A 22,989-nucleotide genomic window follows, 5' to 3' on the forward strand; every position below is an offset into this window, starting at 1 on the left:
GCGCCGCGCCGCCGCCGCTCGCAGACAATGACGAGGAGGGAGGGAGGCGGGCGGGAGCGCAAAGATGGAGGGGCCCCAACGCCCCCGGGCAGCGCCGCGCACAGCGCCGGCCGCCCCCTCGCGGAGCGGCACCGCCCGGGCCCGGGGTGCGGGATGGGGGCGCGGGGGGAGCGGCGGCTCCGAGGGGCGAGGGGGGGAGAGCGGGGGGCGCGGGGGAGGGGGGAGGGCGGCGCGCTGCGGGGGTGGGTCTGGCGGGTGAAGGCGTTGGGGGCAGCGGGAAGTCGGGTGCTGCTCCAGGGGGAGTGCCGGGAGGAAGGGTGGGAAATGGGGCGCCGATCGGCGTGGCCGTGGGGAGGGATGGGAGCGGGCTGGCCGTTGGGAAGAGTGGGGTGCTGCTCTGGGTAGCAGTGGGGGGTGAGAAATGGGGTGCTGCTCTGGAGGGGAGCATCGAGAGGAAGGATGGGAAATGGGGCGCTGATCGGTGTGGCTGTGGGGAGGGATGGGAGCGGGGTGATGCTCTGGGTGGCCGTTGGGAGGAGTGGGGTGTGGGATGTTGCTATGGGTAGCAGTGGGGTGAGAAGTGTGGTGCTGCTCTGATAGCACTGTGGGAGGTGAGAAGTGGGGTGCTGATCTTGGGGGGAATACTGGGAGGAAGGATGGGAAATGGGGCACTGGTTGGCATGGCAGTGAGGAGGGATGGGGTAGGGGGATGGGGTAGTGGGTGGCCGTTGGGAAGAGTGGGATGCTGCTCTGGGTGGCAGTGGGGAGGTGAGAAGTGGGGTGCTGCTCTGGGGGGAGTGTTGAGAGGAAGGATGGGAAATGGGGCGCTGATTGGTGTGGCAGTGGGGAGGGATGGGTCAGGGTGCTGCTCTGGGTGGCTGTTGGGAAGAGTGGGATGTTGCTATGGGTAGTCTTGCGGGGGGGGGGTGAGAAGTGGAGTGGTGCTCTGGAGGGGAGCATCGAGAGGAAGGATGGGAAATGGGGCGCTGATTGGTGTGGCAGTGGGGAGGGATGGCATTGGGGTGCTGTCTGTGCCAGCAGTGTCGGCCCTGGAGGTGGGGAGCTGCTCTGTGTAGCACTGGGGGAGGTGAGAAGTGGGGTGCTGATCTTGGGGGAATACTGGGAGGAAGGATGGGAAATGGGGCACTGGTTGGCATGGCAGTGGGGAGGGGTGGGGTGGGGTGGGGGTGCTGCTCTGGGTGGCCATTGGGAAGAGTGGGATGCTGCTCTGGGAAGCAGCGGGGAGGTGAGAAGTGGGGTGCTGCTCTGGGGGTGAGCACTAGGAGAAAGGGTGGGAAATGGGGTGCTGATGGGTGTGGCACTGGGGAGGGATGGGGTCGGGGTGCTGCTCTGGGCAAGCCATGTGGGGGTTGGAAGTGGGGGGCTGCTCTGAGTGGCCATGGGGAGCAGTGGGAAGTGGGGTGCTGCTCTCCTTAGCACTGGGGGAGGGGAGGGGAGAAGTGGGGTGCTGCTCTTGGTGGGAACATCAGGAGGAAGGACTGGAAATGGGGCACTGATTGGCGTGGCAGTGGGGAGGAGGGGAGCTGCGGCCTGGCGTGGCCTCGTGGCAGTGGGGAGGGATGGGGTCGGGGTCCTGCTCTGGGTGGCCATTGGGAGCAATGGGAAGTGGGGTGTTGCTGTGGGTGTCACTGGGGGTTGAGAAGTGGGGTGCTGTTCTTCATGGCAGTCGGGAGGGTGAGAAGTAGGGTACCATGCTGGGCGGCCATTGGGAGGAATGGGGTGCTGGTTCACATGGCTTTTGGCAGGGATGGGATCAGGGTGCTGCACTGGCGATCATGGGGAGCGGTGGGTTCAGGGTACTCTGGTGGGGGGCTTTGAGGAGGGTAAGAAGTGGGGCACAGCTGTGGGTGCTCATGGGGAGGGGTGAGGTCAGGTCCTGCTCTGCCCGGCCATCAGCAGGGGTGCCATTGGGGTGCAGGTCTGTGTGGGGCGGGATGGCTGTGGGCCCCACCTCTTCCCCCTCAGCTTGCTGGAGGGTGGGTGAGAAACCTTTCGTGGTTTCTCTTCCTTGTGGCCGTGCGAAGGTGGTCCAAGTCCAGACTTCTGTTGGGCAGCAGAGCAGGAGAGCTGCCCAAATTCCAACCCAGAGAATACAAAGGGCCCCATGCAGTGCTGTGGCTCTGGGGAGAACGAGCTGTCTCGGAGTGGTGGGACGTGTCCAGGGGCCACGGCGGGCTGCAGCCCCTCACCTTGTGTCCCTCACAGCTGCCATTCTCTGGGGCCTGCCCTAACCGCGGCCAGGGTGGGCGCCAATGGCCAACGCTCACTATGGGAGGAGCCCTTCCTGCTCCTCGCGTGGCTGTGCTATTTGCACTGTGACCACCGCCCACCCCGGCGGTCCCACCAGGCCACCCAGAGGGCCCTGGGGACGCTGCCCCACGTGCACCCCGCTAGGAAGCCTCTAGATCCTGGGCACCGTTTCCTCTGACGCGTTCCTTCCCCCCGTCCTCTCCTGGCCTTGCGAGTGTCTGCAGGGCACCGTGCATGCACTTAAAGTGTGTTCCTGGGTGAGGCTGTGGTCACTGGAAGCCCTTCCCAAAGCGACCCCCACAAGGCCACGTTCCAGCCTCCGGGTTGGAGGGCTGCTTCTCACACGGGCAGCTGAGCCGGAGGTCCGCATGGAGTTCCAGCAGAAGTCCCAGAGAGTGTCCCTACTGCCTTCCCTTCCGTTCCCACCGGGAACAGCAGCGCGTCCGGTGCCTCCAACAGCTCCAAGGATGGCCTCCCTGACGCCCCCTGAGCGCAAGGAGTTGTGGCTCTGCCAGTGCCTTTGTGCCCTGCCCACAGGGGAGGGGGCTCGGGGGGTGGCACCTGCAGCCACGAGGACTCCATCTCCTGGCCGAGCAGAGGTGGTGAGGAGGGGAGCTGCGGCCTGGCGTGCAGTGTGGCTGCAATATGGGTGGCACCGCGTGGGACATCACCGGGCTGTCAGCTCAGCACGGGCACATGGCTGTCCAAAGAGGTTCCAGGCACAGATAAGACGTTCAGTTGGGATTTGCGCCTCAGGGGACCAGCGGGGACATTTAAGGGCAGCGTGCGCGGCCATTATTAGTGCTTTTGGCTGTCAGCTTCAGCGTGTCCTCACAGACTGCCTCAATGGCACCGAGCTCAGTGAGGGCCGCTGGGCCCCGGTGCGGCCTACAGCCCTGCTCCCCATGGGGTGCTGCCCTGAAGGGAGGCAGGGCGAGCAGATCCAGGTGCCCTCGGGGGCTGGGAGCTACAGAGCAGCCCTGCCTGGGGGTCACACAGCCGTGGGAGGGGTCAGGTTCGGGTGGGGGTCCACACTTCCCCCACTTCCCATATCCCAGAGCTGGGTGTCACAGGCCTGGTGGGACTCGATGCAGTCATTTCCCTCTATTATTGGAGCTTTTTTATCAGTGAGTTACGAGTCCTTTGCCACCGGCAGTGGCCTGAGCGCTATACGATGTACAAAGAAAAGGCAGCTCTGGTGCCAAAGTGCTTATTGTTCAAAATGCAGATTTTTTTTTGTTTTTCTTTTTTTCCCTTCAAAGCAAACCAATAGACGGAAAACCAGATGAAAAAACAGTGGGAGCCCAGAGACGAGAGAGAAGGATTTACTTTGTTATTTAACCTGGGATCTGCTGCGCTGTGCTCAGCAGCCTGCCCTAAGGAGCCTGCCTTGGGAGGGGTTGGGCTGGGGGATCTGCAGAGCTTCCTTCCCACCCCTGAAATCCTGTGATTCCGTGGTTCTGTCTTCTCCAGGCACCCCTTGAAATGGAGCCCTGGCAGAGATCGTAGATTGGTTTGAGTTGGACGGGACCCTGAAAAGCCATCTGGTCCCACTCCCCTGCAATGGGCAGGGTCACCCACAGCTCCTTCAGGATGCTCAGAGCCTGGTCCATTTCTGAGTGCTTCATTGGTATAATTCCTGTCTATTCTGCTTAGATATCTCAGTGCAGTGCATGCCTTACTGAAAATTGCTGCATTTCCTGGCCTGCTGCTGCTCTTCATCATGATTATACTGGGCATGTCATTTCAATGTTTCAGAAGCAAGAAATTGTTAGTATAATAATTAGGGATGTGAATTACACCTGATTTGTGCCTGGCCTGCTCAGATATCAACCATGGTTTAGCTCTGGATGAATCAAGTCATAATTAAATCCATTTTTAATATTAGCAATGGCTGAAACATTGGTTGTATTAATGCAATATAAAAATGCTGTACTTTCGGGGAAAACAGAGGTAAATATAATTATTCACCTCACAACAGTGAAATATTCATGGAACACAAAATGTAAATTTACGGTGACATGGTACAACTTCACACATAGCAACACGAGTGAAGCTGGTTTCTGTAGCAAGACCCTGTCTTTCTGGAACACACTAGGTTGGCAGACTGAAAATTAATGCAGAAGCTGTGCTTAATAACGGGCTGCGGGTTGTTGGGTTTTGTGGTTTTTTGTTTTTTTTTTTTTTTTTTTTTGCTTTTAAATTAAATAGGAAAAAGAATAACACAATCGCCATACTGGCCCCAGTGTTATTTATTTTGAGATTTTAATCCACTGTATTTTCTACTGTCCCCATATGTTCAGTTTTTAACGTGCCGCAGAATTCTGTGTCGCCAACTCACGAGTGCAGATGTTGTTGTGGACCGGCAGGAGCTATTGGCAGTTGGGTCTTTTCCCACCTCCGAAGACATGTGAAGCAATTTGGATCCATGCGACGCTAGCTGAATTGTGCTGTTAACATGATAAGTGGCGTTACAAGTGAGAGCATTAGACAAAAATTCACATCTTTGGGATCCTGAATGTGTCTGTTAGCTGTATGTCTCCAAAGAAATTTTGTCACCCTGTCTGCAGGCTTTAATAACACAACAGCAAAGTACTAGACTGTGTTTGGTTCAGGTTTGGGGCTACGGTTGCGTTCTTTTTCATTGCTATAAAAATCCAGCAAAATCTGGCCTTACCATAAACCTGTGAGAAGTTGAGTGTGCACGTGTTCTGTAGATACTCCCTATGCATTTGCAGATAAACCCATTGGAAACGCAACCAAGGTATTTGAAACACACAGGCCTATCAATGCTGTGAAGCGCAGTGTTGCCACAAGAACCGGTGCCATGGCAGAAGTCGAGAGGAAGCTGCTCATTCCGGCATGCCCAGCCTGCACGCCATGCCATCCTTCAGTCTTGGAGCTGCATGTCAACCAGGATGACAAAAGCAGTGATGGAACGGCAGCTTGCTTGGGGGGCTGTGCAGGGGACCATGGGCCCTCTGGAGAAAAACAGCAAGCGAGGAGGTCGTTAATGCTGGGGGAGCAGTCTGCAACTGCGGCCCTGGTGCTGTCCTTCCCAGTGCCAGCAGTGAGAGCCAAGGCAGGAGGGAGCTGTGCCTGTGAGTCCCGATGGTGAGAGCTCTGCGTGAACCACCTTGGAGCCCGGACAGCTGTTATGATAGACCTCTATTCTGAGCTGTTTGTCTGGTGAGTCACTTTTAAAGGAACAAGGCTGAAACCACATTGCTGCTAATGACTCTTTCCACGGGTGTGGCTTCCCTTTGCTTGAGTACGCTTGAAGTCATGCGCAGTGAGAGGTGTTTTCAGGGACCGGCTTATTTTTGGCACTGAATTTAGAACAGGGCCATGTTCTGCCCAGAAGTTCACACCTTGCAACTGGCTCCCACCCACCCTTCACTTATTTACCATTCTGTTTTGAAAATGGACCGAGGACTACAGACCACACATGCCTATGAGATGCTGCACTTCATTCATGATGGTACTTCAGATACTGAGTGTTGAACCCCCAGAACAGGAGAGCAAGTCAGTAATTTGCACCAGGTCAACTTGATTATTTTCTGATTATTTTCGTCCCGCTAATCCTGTCGATTAAAGAGAGGTGATCCAGAGCTGTCAGTAATCTTTGGGGATGAAGCACGGGTGGAGCAAAGTTGAGCTTAGTGAAATCTACCGGATAGACCAAAACAGCACCAAACTGTTTGGTTCTCACCCCCACTGACTCTCTCTTAAAAAATACATGTAGGAAGATTGAGCATAGAAAACATTTATCATTTCAGCGCAACTTCTCCTATATCTCTTTGTGCCTCCTTGTTAAATAGTGCTTTGCTCTCTGGAAGCAAGGCGAAAAACAAGGGGACAGAATAAAGTTGGGGTACTTGAATTTGTGACTTAATTACGTCGTCATTACCAGAGCGGCTTCCCTAGATGTGTGCAGGACTGTGTGATACATCCTGAGGAACGCGTCCCAGTCCTGTGAGGTACCTGGTGAAATCATTTCAAGTATCTACTGCCGACTTTGCTGGGAATAAAGATGCCTTGGGAGACTCACTGCACCCAACCCAGCCACGGAAACAGCAATTGTGCCTTCGCCTCTCTCTGTTCTCAAATACAAGCAGTTTGTCACCAAAGTGGTGCTTGAAGTAACTTCACTAATTTCAGTACGGTTTAACCGAGAGCAGGTTTCATCTGTTGCCTCCGAAATATTAGTTTGTGGATTCCTGTGGAAAGATAAAACAGGAGGGAGAAAAATATTCTCCTTCACTTGTGTGAATTCCTACTAAAACATCATTTACTTTCTTGTTCCCTAGTGGAAAAGCATGCTTGATTTCAATTAAAATGAAATGTCATCATTTTGGGACGTGCTGCATAGTTTTAACAAATACGCCTTGTGTTCATCCATCAGGGAGAAGATGTTGGATTTGTATAAAGGCCAACAGGTACAGAGGATGCTTTGCATTCATGGTGAAATTACCTGTGCATGTATCCTACCAGCACCCTGTTTAGCTGAACTCAGCCGGGGCAGAGGATTTTCCCTCCTTTTCCACCCGTGTTAGTTGCAGGTGTTTAGAGCAGTCTTTGTTCCACCTCTCTGGTGATGGATTTCCTCAATTCTGCAGCCTCAGGTCTGGGTCCCTGGGTCCCAGCAGCCTTTCCCAGTTGGAGATACTGTGTCCTGCAAGCCCCCACTGTACTGGTTGGCAGCAGTGGTCACTGGTGATGTTTTGCTCTGAACAAGGCTGTATGGTATGTCCTGTAGTTGAGGGAAGTCTACAGAACTGAATTTTACCATAAAAAAAAAAAATATATATATATGTATACATATATATATAAATTCCTGTTGAAGCATCCTGCTATACATTATTTTTTAATTCAAAGGCTGTTTCTCTTTCCCCTCACCCCTTCCCAGTGGGATGGGGGAAAGAATAAGAAAACAAACAAAGTAGAATTCGGAGGTTGAGGTAAAACTTTACTAAGACAGAGAAAAGGAAAATAGTTATGACTGTACGTATACATAAATGTCTATAAGAAGTGATGCACAAGCAGTTGCTCACCACGCTCGACCAATGCTCATCTGGCCCTTGAGCAGTGGAATAGAGCAGTATGAATTCCTACCCCCTTCAAAACGCCTTCCACGTGATGCCACATGATATGGAATATCCCTTTGGCTAGTTTAGGTCAGCTGTCCTGATTCTGCTCTCTCCCAGCAACTTGGGCCCTTTGCTGAGAGTGGCCTTGGCATAGCAGGCAACTATAAAGATTGCTGCATTATCAACGGAGTTTATCTCCTAGAACCAAGACATAGCATCATACCAGTCACTATGATGAAAACGGTTCCATTCCAGCTGAAACTAAGACAATATCTTATCCTTTTGCCATTTAAATTTGACATGTAAAAATTTCTTTTCAAGCCGTACTACAGTGAAGTTAGTTCTGTCAGTTTACTTCACTCAAGTAAATGGGCATATGTAGGTAGTTATGGAAATACGTTGGTCGTGATGACAGCTGGACTAAGAATACGAAATGTGCAATAAGGCAACTTCTTATGAAGATTTCAGCAGGTATCTTTAATATTTCCTCAAGAACAAACATCTGGAAGAAATGCTTTTCTCATGGAAACGTTTTTAATATGGTACGTTTTCTTCGAGAAAAGACAGGGAAATGTTAATTGGAGGTGTGTATCGTAGCCAATTAACTTGATAATACACCTGTAAAACTAGAAACAGTGTTATTCTTTGTCTACTGCTTGCCATCTTCTATTAATGACTAAAGAACAGAAAAGTATTCTACGTATGATAATGTGATTTGTGGCTTTCTTCCCCAGGTAGACCTATTTAAAAAGTAAGAAATGTTTGGAGGGAGGTATGGCACCTAAAATGCCCGTTTCACAGAAGTTTGCTATTCTGTAACGTCAAACAAAAGTGTGTTTGGAACGCCCAGGCTTCTGAGTGCAGTCAGCGTGATGAGTGTCACTGGTGATGATTTACGGTCATTCTGCATGACCAAACTAAACAAAGTTCTGGGTAGCAGACGTACTTTGTCTTCAGCTTTTGAATGGAATTAGCATATTGTATGTGTGAAAAGAACTGTATTCTTTGTTTTTTGTTTGTTTGTTTGTTTGTTTGTTTGTTTTCCTTGGGGCTTTCTTTATTTCCTATTCTCCTAATCTGGATCTTGTGAGCATACAGTATGATGATATGGGTATCAAAATGTCTGATTCAAAGACAACTCCCTCACAGTGTTTGAAGGCAGATGCTATATTCCAAGTAGAGGGAGAAGTTCTGAACTATGCCATGACATGATAACCAAACTTTTCATAAGTAGTATTCCTGAAACGCTTAGACTTGAATGTATTTTGGGAAATGCCTAACACTGTTTTCCTTATATCAAAATTTTAATACGTGTTTTAACTTAATGTTACATTTTCATTCCAAATGAGGAAGATGAAATGTCTTGATCGGCCCCTTGAAAGCATCCAACATAATTTTCTCCAGAGTGTGTGGGGTCATCCATCATAAAGCTACACAGAATGTTCCTGCATTGCTCTCCCTGCTTCAGAAACTCAGTAATTTGATTGATAAAAGTGTCTTACAATTCCTCACATAAATGTGAGCATGGCAATATTTTTGTTATCAGTATCATCCTTTAACTCGAGTAGTTCTTCCTTTCTTGGCTTATCACTAATAATGCTCATCATGCTGGGATAAATGATGTCTCTTACACAATGGATTCTCCATTCTCTTCTAAGTAGCCCTTCTCTGCTTTTTTTTTTTTTTTTTTTTTCCATTTTGAATTCATCTTTCCCAAAAAGGTTGAATAGAATTACATTCAGCGTCCCATATAAAGCCTTACTGCATCTTGCTCAGTGCAATTAATAGTTGCTTACATCTGCTAGAAGTCACCTGGCTCACATCTTAGGATCACTTTTGATTCTTTCAACAGCATCTGATATTTACCCCGGAATTCAGGAACACGTCCAGGTCATTATCCTGTATGATTTCTAGTTGGTGTCTTTCAGGCTGTAGCCTTTTTCTAACAGTTACCAAACTAAGAGACTCATTATACCTAATCTTCGCAGGCCAGATCTGGATCCTCAGCTCCGCAAGAGGTGTCAACAGCAGCTGTGACGAACTGTTCTCAGCAGGTCCCCTACCAAAGCACAGCTGACTGGAGACCTGTCTTCTGGATGGCAGTCAGATGAGGTGAATCCCTCACTGTCTACACTTCCCATTACATACTGTTGCATCTAATGTACTTTCTATTGCTTTGGTCTTCAATGAGCAGAACTTCCAGTGTGATGCTCCCATCATTGCCACTACCTCCTTCAATTTGTCACTGGAACGTTTTATTAGCTTACTCCTCCCTTTACTGCAGAGATCATTGATGAAATAAGCAGTAAGATCATTTCCAGCACTAACTCTTGGTGAGTACTGTGGACTGTATTCTAAGAGCACGTTCAGAAAGCTTGCCATGACCTTCTCTTTGTTAGTTAATTGCTGTGTTCTGATACATACAAGCTGACTGATACTTTTTGTGCATTAGAATATCAAATATTTCCAAAGTCCAATCAAATATGATCTACATTGCTTAAACCGTAAGGTTAGAGAAAACATTAAATTTGTCTAATACGATCTGTCTTTCATAAATCATCTCTCATTTTGTATCCACGTGCTTATTGTTGTTTTATTCAAAACTTAAGTATTGCACAGCATAAACTCCAGAAGTTTGGTGTCCGCTAAGATTATTTTCCTCCCACTTTCTGGAAAGATGTCCACATTCCCTGTGCTTCAGTAATACATCTGTATTCCTGGTTTGACAGACTGATGGCTTAGTGTGCCAGCTCCTTAAGTCTTCTGGGCTGGAGATCATCCCCAGATTGAGCACATATTAAAGTTTTTGCATACAGCTTTCGTCTTAGATGCTATCATTTACATTTCTGTGGATTTATTCTCATTAGTAGTTCTGTTTATAGTTTTTGCACTGAGCTAATATTCATTTTTATCTGTGTGAAGGTAGTGCAGAGCTTTCAAGTTCTACAAGACATTGCTGTAGTCTCAAATGTAGTTTTTCGTATAAAGGTTGCCATTTGAAAGCAGAATTACAGTTTAGAGTTTGATTTCATTCCAGCAGATGTTGAATTCACAGAATCACATACTGTCTGAGCCGGGAAGAGACCGCTGGGTCCTTCTGATCCAACCCCCTCCCCAGGATCGGACACCCAGAGCAGAGTGCCCAGGCCCCCGTCCAGCTGAGTTTTGAAGACGTCCAAGCAGGAAACCCCAACATCTCTCTGGGAAACCAGTAACAGTGCTCTGGCACCAGCACAGTGAAGAAGTGCTTCAAGAAATGTAGGAAGGAGATCTTGGGTTCAGGTCCACGGCAGCACTAAGCCGTTGGTGATGTGCCACGGCTACATCTTCAGAGAGATGGGAGAAGCGTCGCCATTCGCACAGGAACAAATATGCTGACTCAGTAATGGAAGAATGCTAAAGAAAATGTATCCACTTGGAGATCTTTTTTCTATATTCTTTCATCCTAGAATTTCATGGAACGAGAATAACATAGTTACTTGTTTGTGTTGAAATCAAACATGCTTGTTCTTCACTTGCAAAAATAGGAAACTTCTTTCAAAGTGACACTCTTCATGAAAGAATAGAAGTGTGCAGCTGCTGTATGACTAAGTGATTAAAAACCTGATGGCTAATTCATTTTAGGTGATATGTTTGCACTCAAGGCCAAGTATCATAAAAATAGCTGCTTCGCTTTTCTTTTTTAATATTAAGTAAAACACCATAGAGTTTTCAGTAGGCTGGCAAGATTTTCCATATCCAGTTTTGCCCAATTGAAGTCAGGCTACCACAACTAGAATTGTCTTCTCTCTAATATTTCCCTTTTACGCAGCCTTCACCCACGTAGTTTTTACTAGACAAATGGTTTTAAACTACCTGAGGCCAAGGGGAAAGTTCACAACATTTTATAAATCTTGCCTGGAAAATGCCAAGATAGATGGCATTTTCTTGGCTCGTACACTGTGTGTAGGGAAGTAGAGAGAGTTTAGAGAGTTTATGAGACTTAATAGTCTGCTCACCAAAGCGGTAGTATTTAACTCATTGAGTGCTATTTGAGGACTCGACATGGCTAGAGAAGAATGTCATATTGTTGTTAATATTATTATTTGTTATTTTTGTTATTGAGCTTAGATGCGTAGAAGACAACCAGAGATGCTTGATTTTGGGTTCAGTGTGCTGATGTACGTTGCTTGTCCTTATAATCTAATTAAAAGATGATGTAAAAAATACGTGGGAATGAGAACAGAAAGAGGATGAAGAAGAAAATAATTGAAGTAATACATGGTGGTTGGATTAGTTATTTGCACAATTAGCTATTTGAATTAGCTACTTGACAAGTGATATAGAAGAAAGAATAAAGGGCTATCTCTGTCAAAGACAGTTTTTAGTGAAGCTGCTACTGTAAGTGTATTATGATTTAAATATAAAGAGCTTCAGGTTTCAGTTAAATGGATTTTGATTCTGCTTATTTTTCTAATGCTAGATTTGTTTCATTTCTGTATTAAGCTCCTCTTATTAAACCATGCAGTGTCTGATGGAAATTTCAACCTTTGTTTCAAGTGCAATGCAGTTTCCTGGGAGCAGACTAAGGCATAACCTAACGATTTTTTTAAACACTTATTTGTGCTCAACAAAGAGATTGAACATAAAATCTCAGGATTTATTGAAATACTCTGAGCCGGAGAAACAGGTATACAATTATTTCTAGATATTGGATTGCTTTTCAGCTGACAAACTCATAACTTTGCTACTGCGTTCTTCTGACATGCTCAACAGAGGTTTGATTATGTCTATCCCCATTTAGCTAGGTAGAGTGCCATCTCCGCTGGGGGAAACAGAGAAAACAGCTACTTGAAAACAAGAAACTATTAATATTTGATCAAAATTAAATTGATTGTATGGGATGAATATGAGGTAGGAAATTGTAGTCAAATTAATTTTCACAGCAAATTGGTCTCAATTTTTTTGAGAAGGACCCAAAGTGAGTTATGGACCCAACAGTCCAATGCAGTCAGATCCAGGAGACTGGAATCTTCAAGTCCTTCACATGGCAAGCCACCAGTCTGGAATGTCTTACCTGACTGATTTTCCAGAACCACTTCCTTCAAGCTGAAGAGCCATCTCAACATGTGGAAAGGCAAGCCTGAGTGGCAGGAGACCTGCATGGCTGGGCAATGAATGGACGCAAACATAAAAAGGAAGAGAGGAAAAGGTGGAAGCAGGGCACCCACATCGTGACTTAAGGTCATCAAGGGCTGTGAGATTTGTATGGAATACAACAAAAATATCAAATAAAATTGAGGAACTTATCTGAAACATGTCTTCCTCCATCTTAAATGGATTTTCCATAGAAATTCTAGAATATAGTTGAATGAAATGGAAAGACCTCTGGGATTGCATTACAGCGGCAGATTAGTAGTTTATCATGAGAACTTCATTGGAAATTAAAGATGCTCACAAAAAAACATTAGTAACTTCCTATAAGAACTGTAAGATAAAGCCCACTGAAAGTTCTTTTCAGAGATAAAAAATACAGAAAAATAGAAGTATAATGGCAAAAGGTGGTAAAGATTCTGTAACCATGTCAGAAGTTTAAATGAAGGTTGTCCATTTTACACAGTAGAATAGCTTCTCATTGTCACGGAGAGCTGATCTCACCTTCAAAATCTCAGCACTGATTTTATGGGTGAATATTCTGAAAAACCATTGCATCAGAAAATCCACTCTCAGTGTAACTCAGGCCACAGTAGTCTTTCGCTGATTTTGTATCTTCTCTCCTGTAAATCATCTCTGATGAAGTCTGTTCTTATGCATCCTAGAGCACACATAGCAATCCACATGTGTTGACTCAAAAGCAATAGCTGCCCGCTCGGAGTTTTGGTGATACACATCCATTCTCTCTGCACTTGTTTGTGCAAAGTTCGAACATTGAATCATAGCGTAGGTATAGACTAAACCAGTAGAGTGAACTGAGAATGGAAGAGGACCTTGACAGTCTGCTTTGTAAATGTTTTTTTTGGGGGGGAAGTGTGAACAGGCCGTCCAAGAGTTAAGCATTAAGTGTGTATCCAAACCAGCTATTTATTACAAAAGTAGAATTTTTCATTCTTTTACCGTTACTGAAAAAAACTTCTCAGTGTAAAGAGAAAACTAAATTCCCAAGGGATCCTTCCACTTACGCCAAAATTTTTGGGGAGAGAGTCCAAAGATTCCGTGTCCCAGCATCCGGGAAATACATTTATGGCTATTTTCTAAATTGCTCATCTAAACTGTCTGTTCCTGCTAATGACATAAATGAAAATGCTGTATCAAACTTGGCAGTTATTATTCAAATGACTAGCGAGACAGTTCAAAGAGCTGCAGGACAATCTGTTCAGCTCTCTTTGGCCGCTGCTGTTTTGGCTTCTGGTTAGTCCACCATTTCACTCAAAGCATCTGGATTTAGTGAGGCAAGAGCAGCGTAAACATGCAACCATTGCTGACCAAACAACAGCAGCAAGGCCTGTTGTAGCTGCACATCTTCCTGAACCCACAATTAATCACAGGTCTGATCCTCTTGACTATTCAGAATCCAAGAAAACCATCTGGCCAACATTCACACTTTGGGCTAATAAGTGCCTTGGAAGCTCTCCCACTCTTGTGTCATGTGGATGAGCGTGCAAGGCAGAGGGATCACATTTTCATTCTGCGGGGTGAGAATTCACTCTGCCATCTCATTCCACAAACTCTCCAGTCTGAACTTCATGTCTGCTCAGGACCTTATCAATGTCAAACGTGACGTGCTCATCCTTGGTTACCATCATCACCATCCCTTCTGAAAAAAGCATTGGCACAGCTGCCCCGGGAGGTGGTAGAGTCCCCATCCCTGGAGGTGTTCCAGAACTATGGAGATGTGGCACTTGAGGACATGGTTAATGGGTATGGCGGGGATGGTGAGGTTGGGCTTGGGGTTCTTGGAGGTTTTTTTCCAACCTTAATGACTCTGTGGTTCTATGAAAACAGTGTTTCTGTGTGGTTTTGTTGAGTTTTCTATTTCCTGCTTTTCCTGATGCCCACTGTCACTGCAGAAGGTCACCCCAGCAAGCCAGACACTGTTTTTACAGCAGGAGTCCTGGGTGGGCACTCTGCATTCATCCACTTTTCCTAGCAAGACCTCTGCTCAGCTCTTTTACCGCCTTTGCTCTCACAGCTGGAATTTGCAGTGAGTTTCCCTCCTTCATAGGCCTTCTTTTCAGGATTTGAAGTTGGAAAAACTCTATCTTCTTGTAGGAATGCATTCCGTATGACAACAGATGCTTACTTCCTTCCATCTATTTTCCACACCCCGGGCTTTACTTCAGAGAATTGCAATGAAATGTGCACTCGAAGCAGATGTCTTTGGACCACTGCAGAGCTTTCTGTGGCAGTGGAGCAGCCTTCGCTATAACAAAGCACTCAAATTGCTTATGCACAACGACAAGAATACACTTCAATATATGCTCTGAAATAGGGACACGGGCAGCTTTATCTCTGTTGTTTAAAGCACACACGTACAAGCTCAGTTCTGTGGGTATATTTTTAAATCCTAGTTAAGCATGTGCTTCATGCTTGAACATTGCATTGAATCATGATGGGAACACACACATGTTTAACATTAAACATGCATTTAGTGCTCTTTTGGAGTCAAAACCTAAAATTGCTCTGCCCCATTTCCTTCCTGTGATTTTAGCAATACAGAAACATTTTCTGATGAAAATATTTTTCTTTTTCTCCTGTCAGGTTCTCTATTTGGTAGCAGCGTCTTCAGCTGTGGACTAAAAGAGGACTCATCATCAGGTTCTAAAGAGCTATTTCAGTTTGAGCTTCTTGATAGGTGAACCCCTGTGCAAGGGTCCTGTGCAGTGGTGGCGTGCATTCTGACATAGCCATGATATGGAAAGGAAACCAGGCTGGATGGTTTTCTCTGTGAGATGCACCAAAATGCACAATTAAGTTTCATTGGTAGTTCTGCACATTGCCCTTAGCAGCTCGCCGACATGCCCTTGTTTGAAGTTCCTGAGACTCATTAATATCTGTCCAAATTGAAGCAAGGGAAAGGACAATTTTTGATTGTCTCTGTGTTTTGAAATTGATCACAACACTGCGCAATAAGAACTAGCGGGTGCAATAAGCAAGTGGGTTTTTCTGGTGAGTGGTTTAATACATTATAATCAAGTTTCTTCCCACATAGATGCCAGTTAGTCTTCAGGTTTTACCTTGTAGCTGGGTACCATGGAAAAATCCCTGCTCCTTACCATAGCACACCGGTAACCCCTGAGACAATGGCTAAGACCACTGTCTGCAAGGATCAAATAACCATTTTAGAGCACAGCACAGGTAGGAGACCTGCTTTTCAAATACAAATTACACTCAAAGGCCTCTACTGCTGATGTTACCATCCGAGGAAATGATTAATTCTCTGAGAGTAAATTTCAAAATTTGTATCTCTAAAATGCAGTTCATTTTAAAACTTAAGTGTTACCTTCAGAACTTTGGTTTCAGCTTCTTCCCGAGGTGTGACAGTTCATTGGGTATTTAATGCCACTTTGCCTCTATGTTGCATATATAATAAAGTTAGGTGTAATTTATTCTACTCATCTGACCACACCTACTTTTCAATCAACTATGGATTTCAGTGCTGATAATATAAGTATCTTATCCTATAGAGATTAGCAAGCTTACCGCCTCTGTCTCTGCTTTTGCCCAGCAGATGCTCATTACCTGTCTCCCTCAAGCTGCCTAAGCAATCAACACATGAGGTTAACCTGCAGCGTGCACTACCCAAACTTACCTGGACATTTCCTACCTGTTTCAGAATGGGATGAGAACTTTGTGCCCCAAAGTCTGTCTATTTTTCTAGTTATATCAAACACTGCTATCACAGGCAATATTGTTGGATATGCTCTCCTTTGACACACGTGAGAACGTTCTAAAACCTTGTTTTCCTCTCAGTCTCAAGAGAAACAAAGAAGAGAAGTTAATTCTTTGGCTGTCCCCCCCAGTTCGTTGCTGGAGGGCAGTCTGTGCATTGCCCTTCACACAGGACCATGCCCGTTGCTACATGCAGAGGCTCCTGCCCACTGCACACACAGCCTCAGCCCGTTGCCTGGTCCTCGTGTTGGCAGCCAGGACTGCCTACGTCAGACCCTCTGCTCTGGGATCGGTCTTTTGGGCAATCCATGCAGGAGGCAATTGCTTCATGGAGTCCAAAGAGTTTTTGGCGTGGATACTGATTCTGAAGTTTCGTCTTCCATCAGATGCATGGATGGCCCCTTGCAACTTGTAAGCATCCGGGTCTCAGAGGCTCCTGAGCACACAGCCTATGGCTGTGAGCACAGGCACTGGTGGTGGAGCAGGGCACCCAGCCACATGCCTCAGGACAAACCTGTACCCTTCTGTGTGAGGTGTTCCAAAGCCCAGGAGAAGCGCCAGCACTTGAGAGATGTACATGAAAAAAGCTGGATTTCGTCAGGACACCATGAAATGAAAGGCTGTAAAATTGACTCGTTTCCTGAAAGGAAACCCAGTTTTCAGAAGCTGACATATCTTTCTATTGCAATGCAAAGCTCTCTGGTCTATTTCAGGCACTGGATGACTAGCTGAAGTTGGAGCTAAGCACTGCAGATTGAAATGTGACGTTACTCATCAGTGCTACCTACACATGGGAGCCAGGCCACCAGACTTCTTCTGCTCCTTCAGATTATTTGCTGTGCTGTAGAATAAACCCCAGCCAGAGCAGTATTCGTGCCAGTATTTCTTTCTCTCTTGGATAATCCATCATGTGGGATGAAATCTCTATTTCTGCAAATGTTTTAAGGATTAGAAATTCAGTTTTTGAAAGGTTTTGAAAGTAGCTCTTCTGAAAAAAAAGGAGATAGGACATGAACAGAGCTCAAAGTCTTGTTGTTGCTGAGCAGGAGGCATATGAGCAGAGGATAATACACTGCGAGCAAATCTGAGTGCCACATCGTTCGGTAAAACCTCACAATTACTGAGATGCTAAACCAAAGCACAGTGAGTGCAGTTAATCTCCATTGTGTGGGTGTGAAGAGGAAGGCTTCCTATGTGGACCTGTGCTCATACATGGGGCCTCTACCTTACAGAGCCAATAAAACAAATGTAAAGCACCTTCCCTGAGAACAAACCAGTGGCTGTTCACTGAATTTCATAGAGAAGGGATTAAAAAAGTTCAGGTAAGTGGGCTTTCTCCTTTGTGCCAAACTGTGATGAATTCCTCTCAGCCCAAATGTCTTCTGTGTGCACAGAGGGCAAAATCCTCCATAGGTGCTCCAATGCCTGTCCGTGGCAGCAGCCCTGCATTTCTTCTCCTAAAGAGTGGTGATGCCCTGGCACAGCTGCCTATGGATGTGGGGCAGTCCCCATTCCTGGAGGTGTTCCGGAACTGTGGAGATGTGACACTGAGGGACGTGGTCAGCGGGCATGGTGGGGATGCATTGGGGTTGGACTGGATGACTGTAGAGACCTTCTCCAACCTCAGTGATTCTGTGATTCTGTGACTCCAAGATCCCTTATCTCATTGGCATTCCCTTTATCCCTAGTTTTAGGACTCAAAAGTTCGGATGTTGCTGGCTCAGATAAACCATATTGTGAGTGTCCCTGCAATTAACACTTTATTTTCTATTTCCTCAGCGAGCCTTCAATATGTGATTTCTGTACATAGTTTTACTTCACACAAAAACATTCTTTTCCTAAGATCCTCTTTGAACCATGTCTGTGAACTTAAGCATAATAAAAACCGGAATACACATGACATTAAAGATACAGATACATTCAGATACACACGAGGCATACATATATACGCATATATGTGCTCAATCGCTTTTCACATAAGACACCTCATTATTAATGGACAAATCATTTACATTTTTGGTAAATTTGTTTTCCTCTCAATCTTTTCTTGTTCAAAATTATTGACAATGAACTGCACAAAGATATCTAGGAATCTTAGCAGCTCTGCTTTCGTTGCCTTATTTCTGGATTTAGGCTCCTGAGAACCTGTGCACCTTTAAAAAACTCATCCCCGAAAGTCTTCAGCAAAATCCACATTTTAAGATCCCACACTTTTTTTGAAGCTGTTTTCAAATGACTTTAATGTTCTGCAGTATATAAAGCATAATAATTAAATGTCTTATTTAAAATGAAATATCCTTGTGAGCTATCATCAATTCATTCAATTACTCAGCCGAGTTTTGAACAATCATGCCAAAAAATATGAAGGCTTGAATACAATGATATTGCAAATGCTCTGACTTCTCTATGTGGCCTTCATTATAATAGTCAGGAATAAAATTTACATAAATGGAGAATGATGTTTTCTGCTGTTTTTTTTTTTTTTTTTTTTTTTAAATATTCCAAGATGAGCATTTTATCTGTGCAAAGCAATCTTGGAAATGAGATTAACCAAAAACATCAAAATACTCTCAGACTGAGGGCAGTAAATCATATTAAAAAGTTCATTTTGTACTTCTTATATTGTTGTAAAAGGAAACACTGAAATAATTGTCCACATAATTGTTTCTTTCGCTGTTATTGAATTCCAAGAATATCAACAATGGAAAGGAAGGGCTGGTACATTGTCGTCTTCTGCTGACCTCTTCCTATGTGTAAGTTCACAGATAATGAATATTGACTGACAATTCTATTAATTAAAACTGACTGCATTTGTTTATGGTCCCAACGTACTATAGGGGCTGCAGGGCATCATTCTCTGAGGCTATTGCATAGGAGGAAAGTAGAGTTCTTGCCACCATGTGTGTGGAAAAGAGTTTGTACCCTTGGACCTCCAGTGTTCTGACTTCGAGAGGAGAATCAGCAGATTCAGAACGTTTGAGTTTTTTATGTCATATTGTTTGACACCGTATCCAGTGGTAGAAGATGGAGGAAGTAATTCAAGGCTCAAAACGCGTGCAGCTATCTGATTCCTAAGTTCAGTTTTTTGGGTGGATTTGGGGCCACGTGTGGCCACGGGGTGAGGGCAGACTCACTTCTGCTGTTCCCATGAGAACTTGGGAAGGTATGCCGTTCCCGTTGGTGATGGCAAAGAATGAAATAAGGCCATGTTCCCATGGAGATTCCTGGATTTGTAATAGTACCAGTGTGTAAAGATCAGAGAAGGAAATGGCAGCCCTTTCTTCCTACAGACTTTCTGTAATCAGTGGAGAAATAGGGGAATGGAGGATGCATATGGCAGTTAGGAATGGGCAGTGAGGCAACGATGGATACTTTGAACCCTTGGCACAATGGGCATGGAAACCGCTGAGAGGAGAAGAGCTGATCTCAGAGTTACGCTATGCTTCTGGCAGAGGAACTGGAATAACCTTTTTGATTGATATCATCCCTGAAATTATGGTTTGTTTTATCTAAAATAACCTGCTCTAATCTCAGCCCAGATCACGTGCTGATTTTGTGGTCCCCCATCAGCACAAACGTGAGCTTCCTTCACCAACTGAGAGCAGAGTCGCTCTTGTTTGAAGCCAGCCCTGTCACTGGTTTCCAGCCTCTTGTGTGGGCACAGGCAGTCACTTACATCTCCTCTGCCAAGAAACAGTCAGTCTGGTACCTTCTGCTTTATATTTGCAGAAATATTATTTCCCTCCACCCTTCAACCTAGTTCTGAGGTTGAGGTGCAGCATCTAACAACAGAAACTGATGGTGTGGCTGATCTGGAGCCATACCCTGCTCAGGAAGAGTTGGCCAACTATAGATTCCATTTTAAAAGCAGCGCATCAAGCTGGTATCATTCAACAAGTGATGAGGAACAATGAGTAAGAACACAGTCTTCATGCAAGTCAATTCATAAACCGTCACATTTCTGTTGAGAGAGTGGAGTCATAACAGGATTAGTGGGAAGGCTCCTGCTGAACTGTGAGATCTGAATTCCCCAGCTCTGTTGTTATTTTTATTCGCGAGTTATAAAGGGCAGCTGGTTTATATTCCACTGTGCAATTACTGCACAGACCTAGGAACAGCTTAACTTTCATCTTCGCGATTTTGGAAAGGAAACAGCAATACAAAGAGCAGAAAACCCACAGCAGCACGGGTTTTCAAGCATCAAACCTCTGTTGGTCTTGGACCCCGATGAAGTGCTTCTTATCGCCGCAGGAAAGATTTACTCTCGACTCAGATGTCTAAATTTAGGCTGTCTGCACTTGGGTGTTCAGGAGCAAGGGACGTGCCGCTGCTCACCCTGTAGGGCCACCCCACACCCACCTATCCCCCCTGAGCGCTGGGGGTCTGACATTCCCAGCTCACAGCCTGGCAGCACTGGGCAGCCTCTGAATAGTAGGATGTGGACGTGGCTGAGAGGTGGCTTTGTAACCGCCTGGTTTTACAATGGACTCAAGCAAGTTTTCTCCGGTTGAGCGTAAGATAAGCGAAAGAAAATATGAGTCCTGATTTCATTTCTAATAATTGGAGGCTCCAGCTGCAACTCCAAACAAAACAAATCCAGAATTCAATGATCTAATTTGTTGGATTTTTTTTTTTTTTCATTTCTAACATCTGTTTACTTTTAGCACCTCACTGGTGACTGAATCCCGTGCCGTGCCTTCCAGCCCCAATGTCCAGCATGAGGAAGTGCAGGGGACAAACTTCCTCCGGCACAGAGGAACTGTAGAAGACATCAAAGAGATCTCAGCAAAAAAGCACTGAGCAGACACAATGCCTCACCCTGGGACAAAGGGAAGAGATGGGATTGCACGGCACAGTAAAGCCCAGGAAGAAATATTTCTGCCAAACGGCACAAAACCAAGCCCAAAGTGCATTATTGCTATATTTGCTGGGTTTTCTTATCTGGAAAGTCTACAGGTCGTTTCCTGCACGTTGGCAACTCTGCTGTATCTCAGCCCCCAGCAGGATGGAGAGAGGCTGGGGTCTGATGTGCCCTGAGTAGGATGGGTGATGCCCCTACAGGGATACAGTTATCTGCCTGAAGTAGAAAAGAATACTTTCATATGCTTAAAGTTAGAATCTTGTAATGCAATGAGCAGCTGGGAAGAAAGAGACAAAGCACCCCGTGTCACTGCTGCACAAACCATCAGAAAGCCCTCTGTGGGATGAAACAGCCTTGAAGGGCAGTGGTTAAATCCAGAGTAAACATTATTTTACGCAATGATTTCTGAAGAGCACGAAGACATTTTTATTAAAAATGGGATCAAATCCCAGAGGCTTTTCCCATCCTGAAGCGGGCAGATTTTCTGATGAGAAAAGGTTCTGTGGGCAACAGCAAGAAAAGACTGTCACAGAGACAGGGAACCAGGTTTGGGGTATGTTAAATGTCTTTAATTCTAGAAAAAAGTTAGATTTTAATCCCCAGCTACCTGAAATCATCCTTTCCCATGCTGATTGCAGTAATATTGCACTGCTACCATTGTTTTTAAAATGATTCATTCTTTTTTAGGAATATACTAGATGGATTCGTGTATACAATTCAATATTGCTGCACTGATAGCTGATGTGAGACAGCCAATACGAACCTCCGGAACCTTAGAAAAGAGCAGTACTATTTAAGCTTGAAACCTACTCTAAATCTCTTAGCAAAAAGCAAGATTGTGATATGCCATTTTTAACAGAGATAATTAGCATCACACCAGGGGCCGAACTTCCTCATGCTCAGACCTGGCAAATTTGGGAGGCAGAATGAAAACAAGAGACCCTGAGTTGCATGAGCAGCAAGGAGTGATACGCAGAGCTGCAGGCCAGGATTAGTTTAAATTTGCTTCAGGTGAAGTCCTTAAGGAAAAAGCAGCACTGTTGATCCATCAGAAAGAGATCAGCTTGTGGTGATGAGCAGAGCAGCAAGCACAGCACTTTTCAGCGCCGCCTTTTGAAGAAGCAGCGCGGAGGATGAGCTGTGTTTGAACTCCAGGCATGCAGCTGGCTAAGAGCTCTTGCTATCACAGCCAGCAGGATCAGGATGCAGGGGGTTTGGTGTAAGCTGTTCTTAAGGAAAAATAAAATAAAATTAAACATTCTTCACTCTTCTCTCCTAACTCCATTTAGAAAACTGTGGGTTGGCCTGTTCTTCCTACATCTCCCGCTGCTTTTGGGACCCTACCTAGGAGCCAGGACCTGGGGGCAGGTGAATGGTAGGGATGGCCCATCATATGCTGGACAGTGTTGCCTTCAGCACAAGCTGAAAAACCTACAAATCTAATTGAATTACACTAAGTCGTTATCCTCATGAGGAGCCTGCATCATTAATAACGTTGGAACTTGGGAAATGGAGGAAGCACTACTAAGCAATGCTGGTAACTTTCACTTGATCTCTGGACCACCTCCTCTTCACGGTACAGAATGAGGGTGGTGGGCACAAGGTCTCCCTGCACCTTATGCTCCATCAGAGAGCTGAATGACACAAACACAGAATTCAAAATCTGCAGCCCATATCATCTCCAGTGCAACGTTCTTTTGCTGCTTAATATGCATTCAATATGATCAAATATCTTAAAATGGGTTTAGAAGGAGTAGTGGAAATGCATCAAGTTATCCCTAAAATATAATAACCTCCTGTTCCCCAGCAGGAACTCTAGGGCCTTGTTCAGAGACATTGATTGTGTTGTCTGTAAAACAAGAGAGAGAGCTTAAAAGGCTGAAAAGAAATGAGGGATTA

At 45.6% G+C, this 22,989-nt stretch overlaps 1 protein-coding gene across 7 annotated transcripts; it reads left to right on the forward strand.

Moving 5' to 3' along the window:
- The first annotated feature begins 45 nt into the window (after positions 1-45).
- Positions 46-12,656, forward strand: LOC101751186. Of its 7 annotated transcripts, none has more exons than XR_006932426.1 (4): positions 46-146; positions 3,745-3,901; positions 4,575-9,694; positions 10,402-12,656. XR_006932426.1 is itself a non-coding variant. In XM_040655675.1 (4 exons), exon 1 carries the CDS (start codon positions 2,640-2,642, stop codon positions 3,558-3,560), a length of 921 nt encoding a protein of 306 aa, XP_040511609.1. In that variant the 5' UTR covers positions 1,516-2,639; the 3' UTR covers positions 3,561-3,901; positions 4,575-9,473; positions 9,556-9,694; positions 10,402-12,656. The 7 variants fall into 7 exon arrangements, 6 of the variants coding, with proteins under 6 accessions (XP_040511609.1, XP_040511608.1, XP_040511611.1 ...); XM_040655675.1 differs by lacking the exon at positions 46-146 and having other exon boundaries at positions 1,516-3,901; positions 4,575-9,473; positions 9,556-9,694; XM_040655674.1 differs by lacking the exon at positions 46-146 and having other exon boundaries at positions 1,516-3,901; positions 4,575-9,251; positions 9,350-9,694.
- Positions 12,657-22,989: the final 10,333 nt, after the last annotated feature.

Source organism: Gallus gallus, chromosome Z (genome assembly GCF_016699485.2).
Source record: "Gallus gallus isolate bGalGal1 chromosome Z, bGalGal1.mat.broiler.GRCg7b, whole genome shotgun sequence".
In the NCBI taxonomy this organism is placed as follows: Eukaryota; Metazoa; Chordata; class Aves; order Galliformes; family Phasianidae; genus Gallus; species Gallus gallus.

Excerpts from the sequence above, each read along its gene's own strand:
- LOC101751186 (XM_040655673.1), top strand. The coding sequence starts at position 2,640 with ATGGAGTTCCAGCAGAAGTCCCAGAGAGTGTCCCTACTGCCTTCCCTT.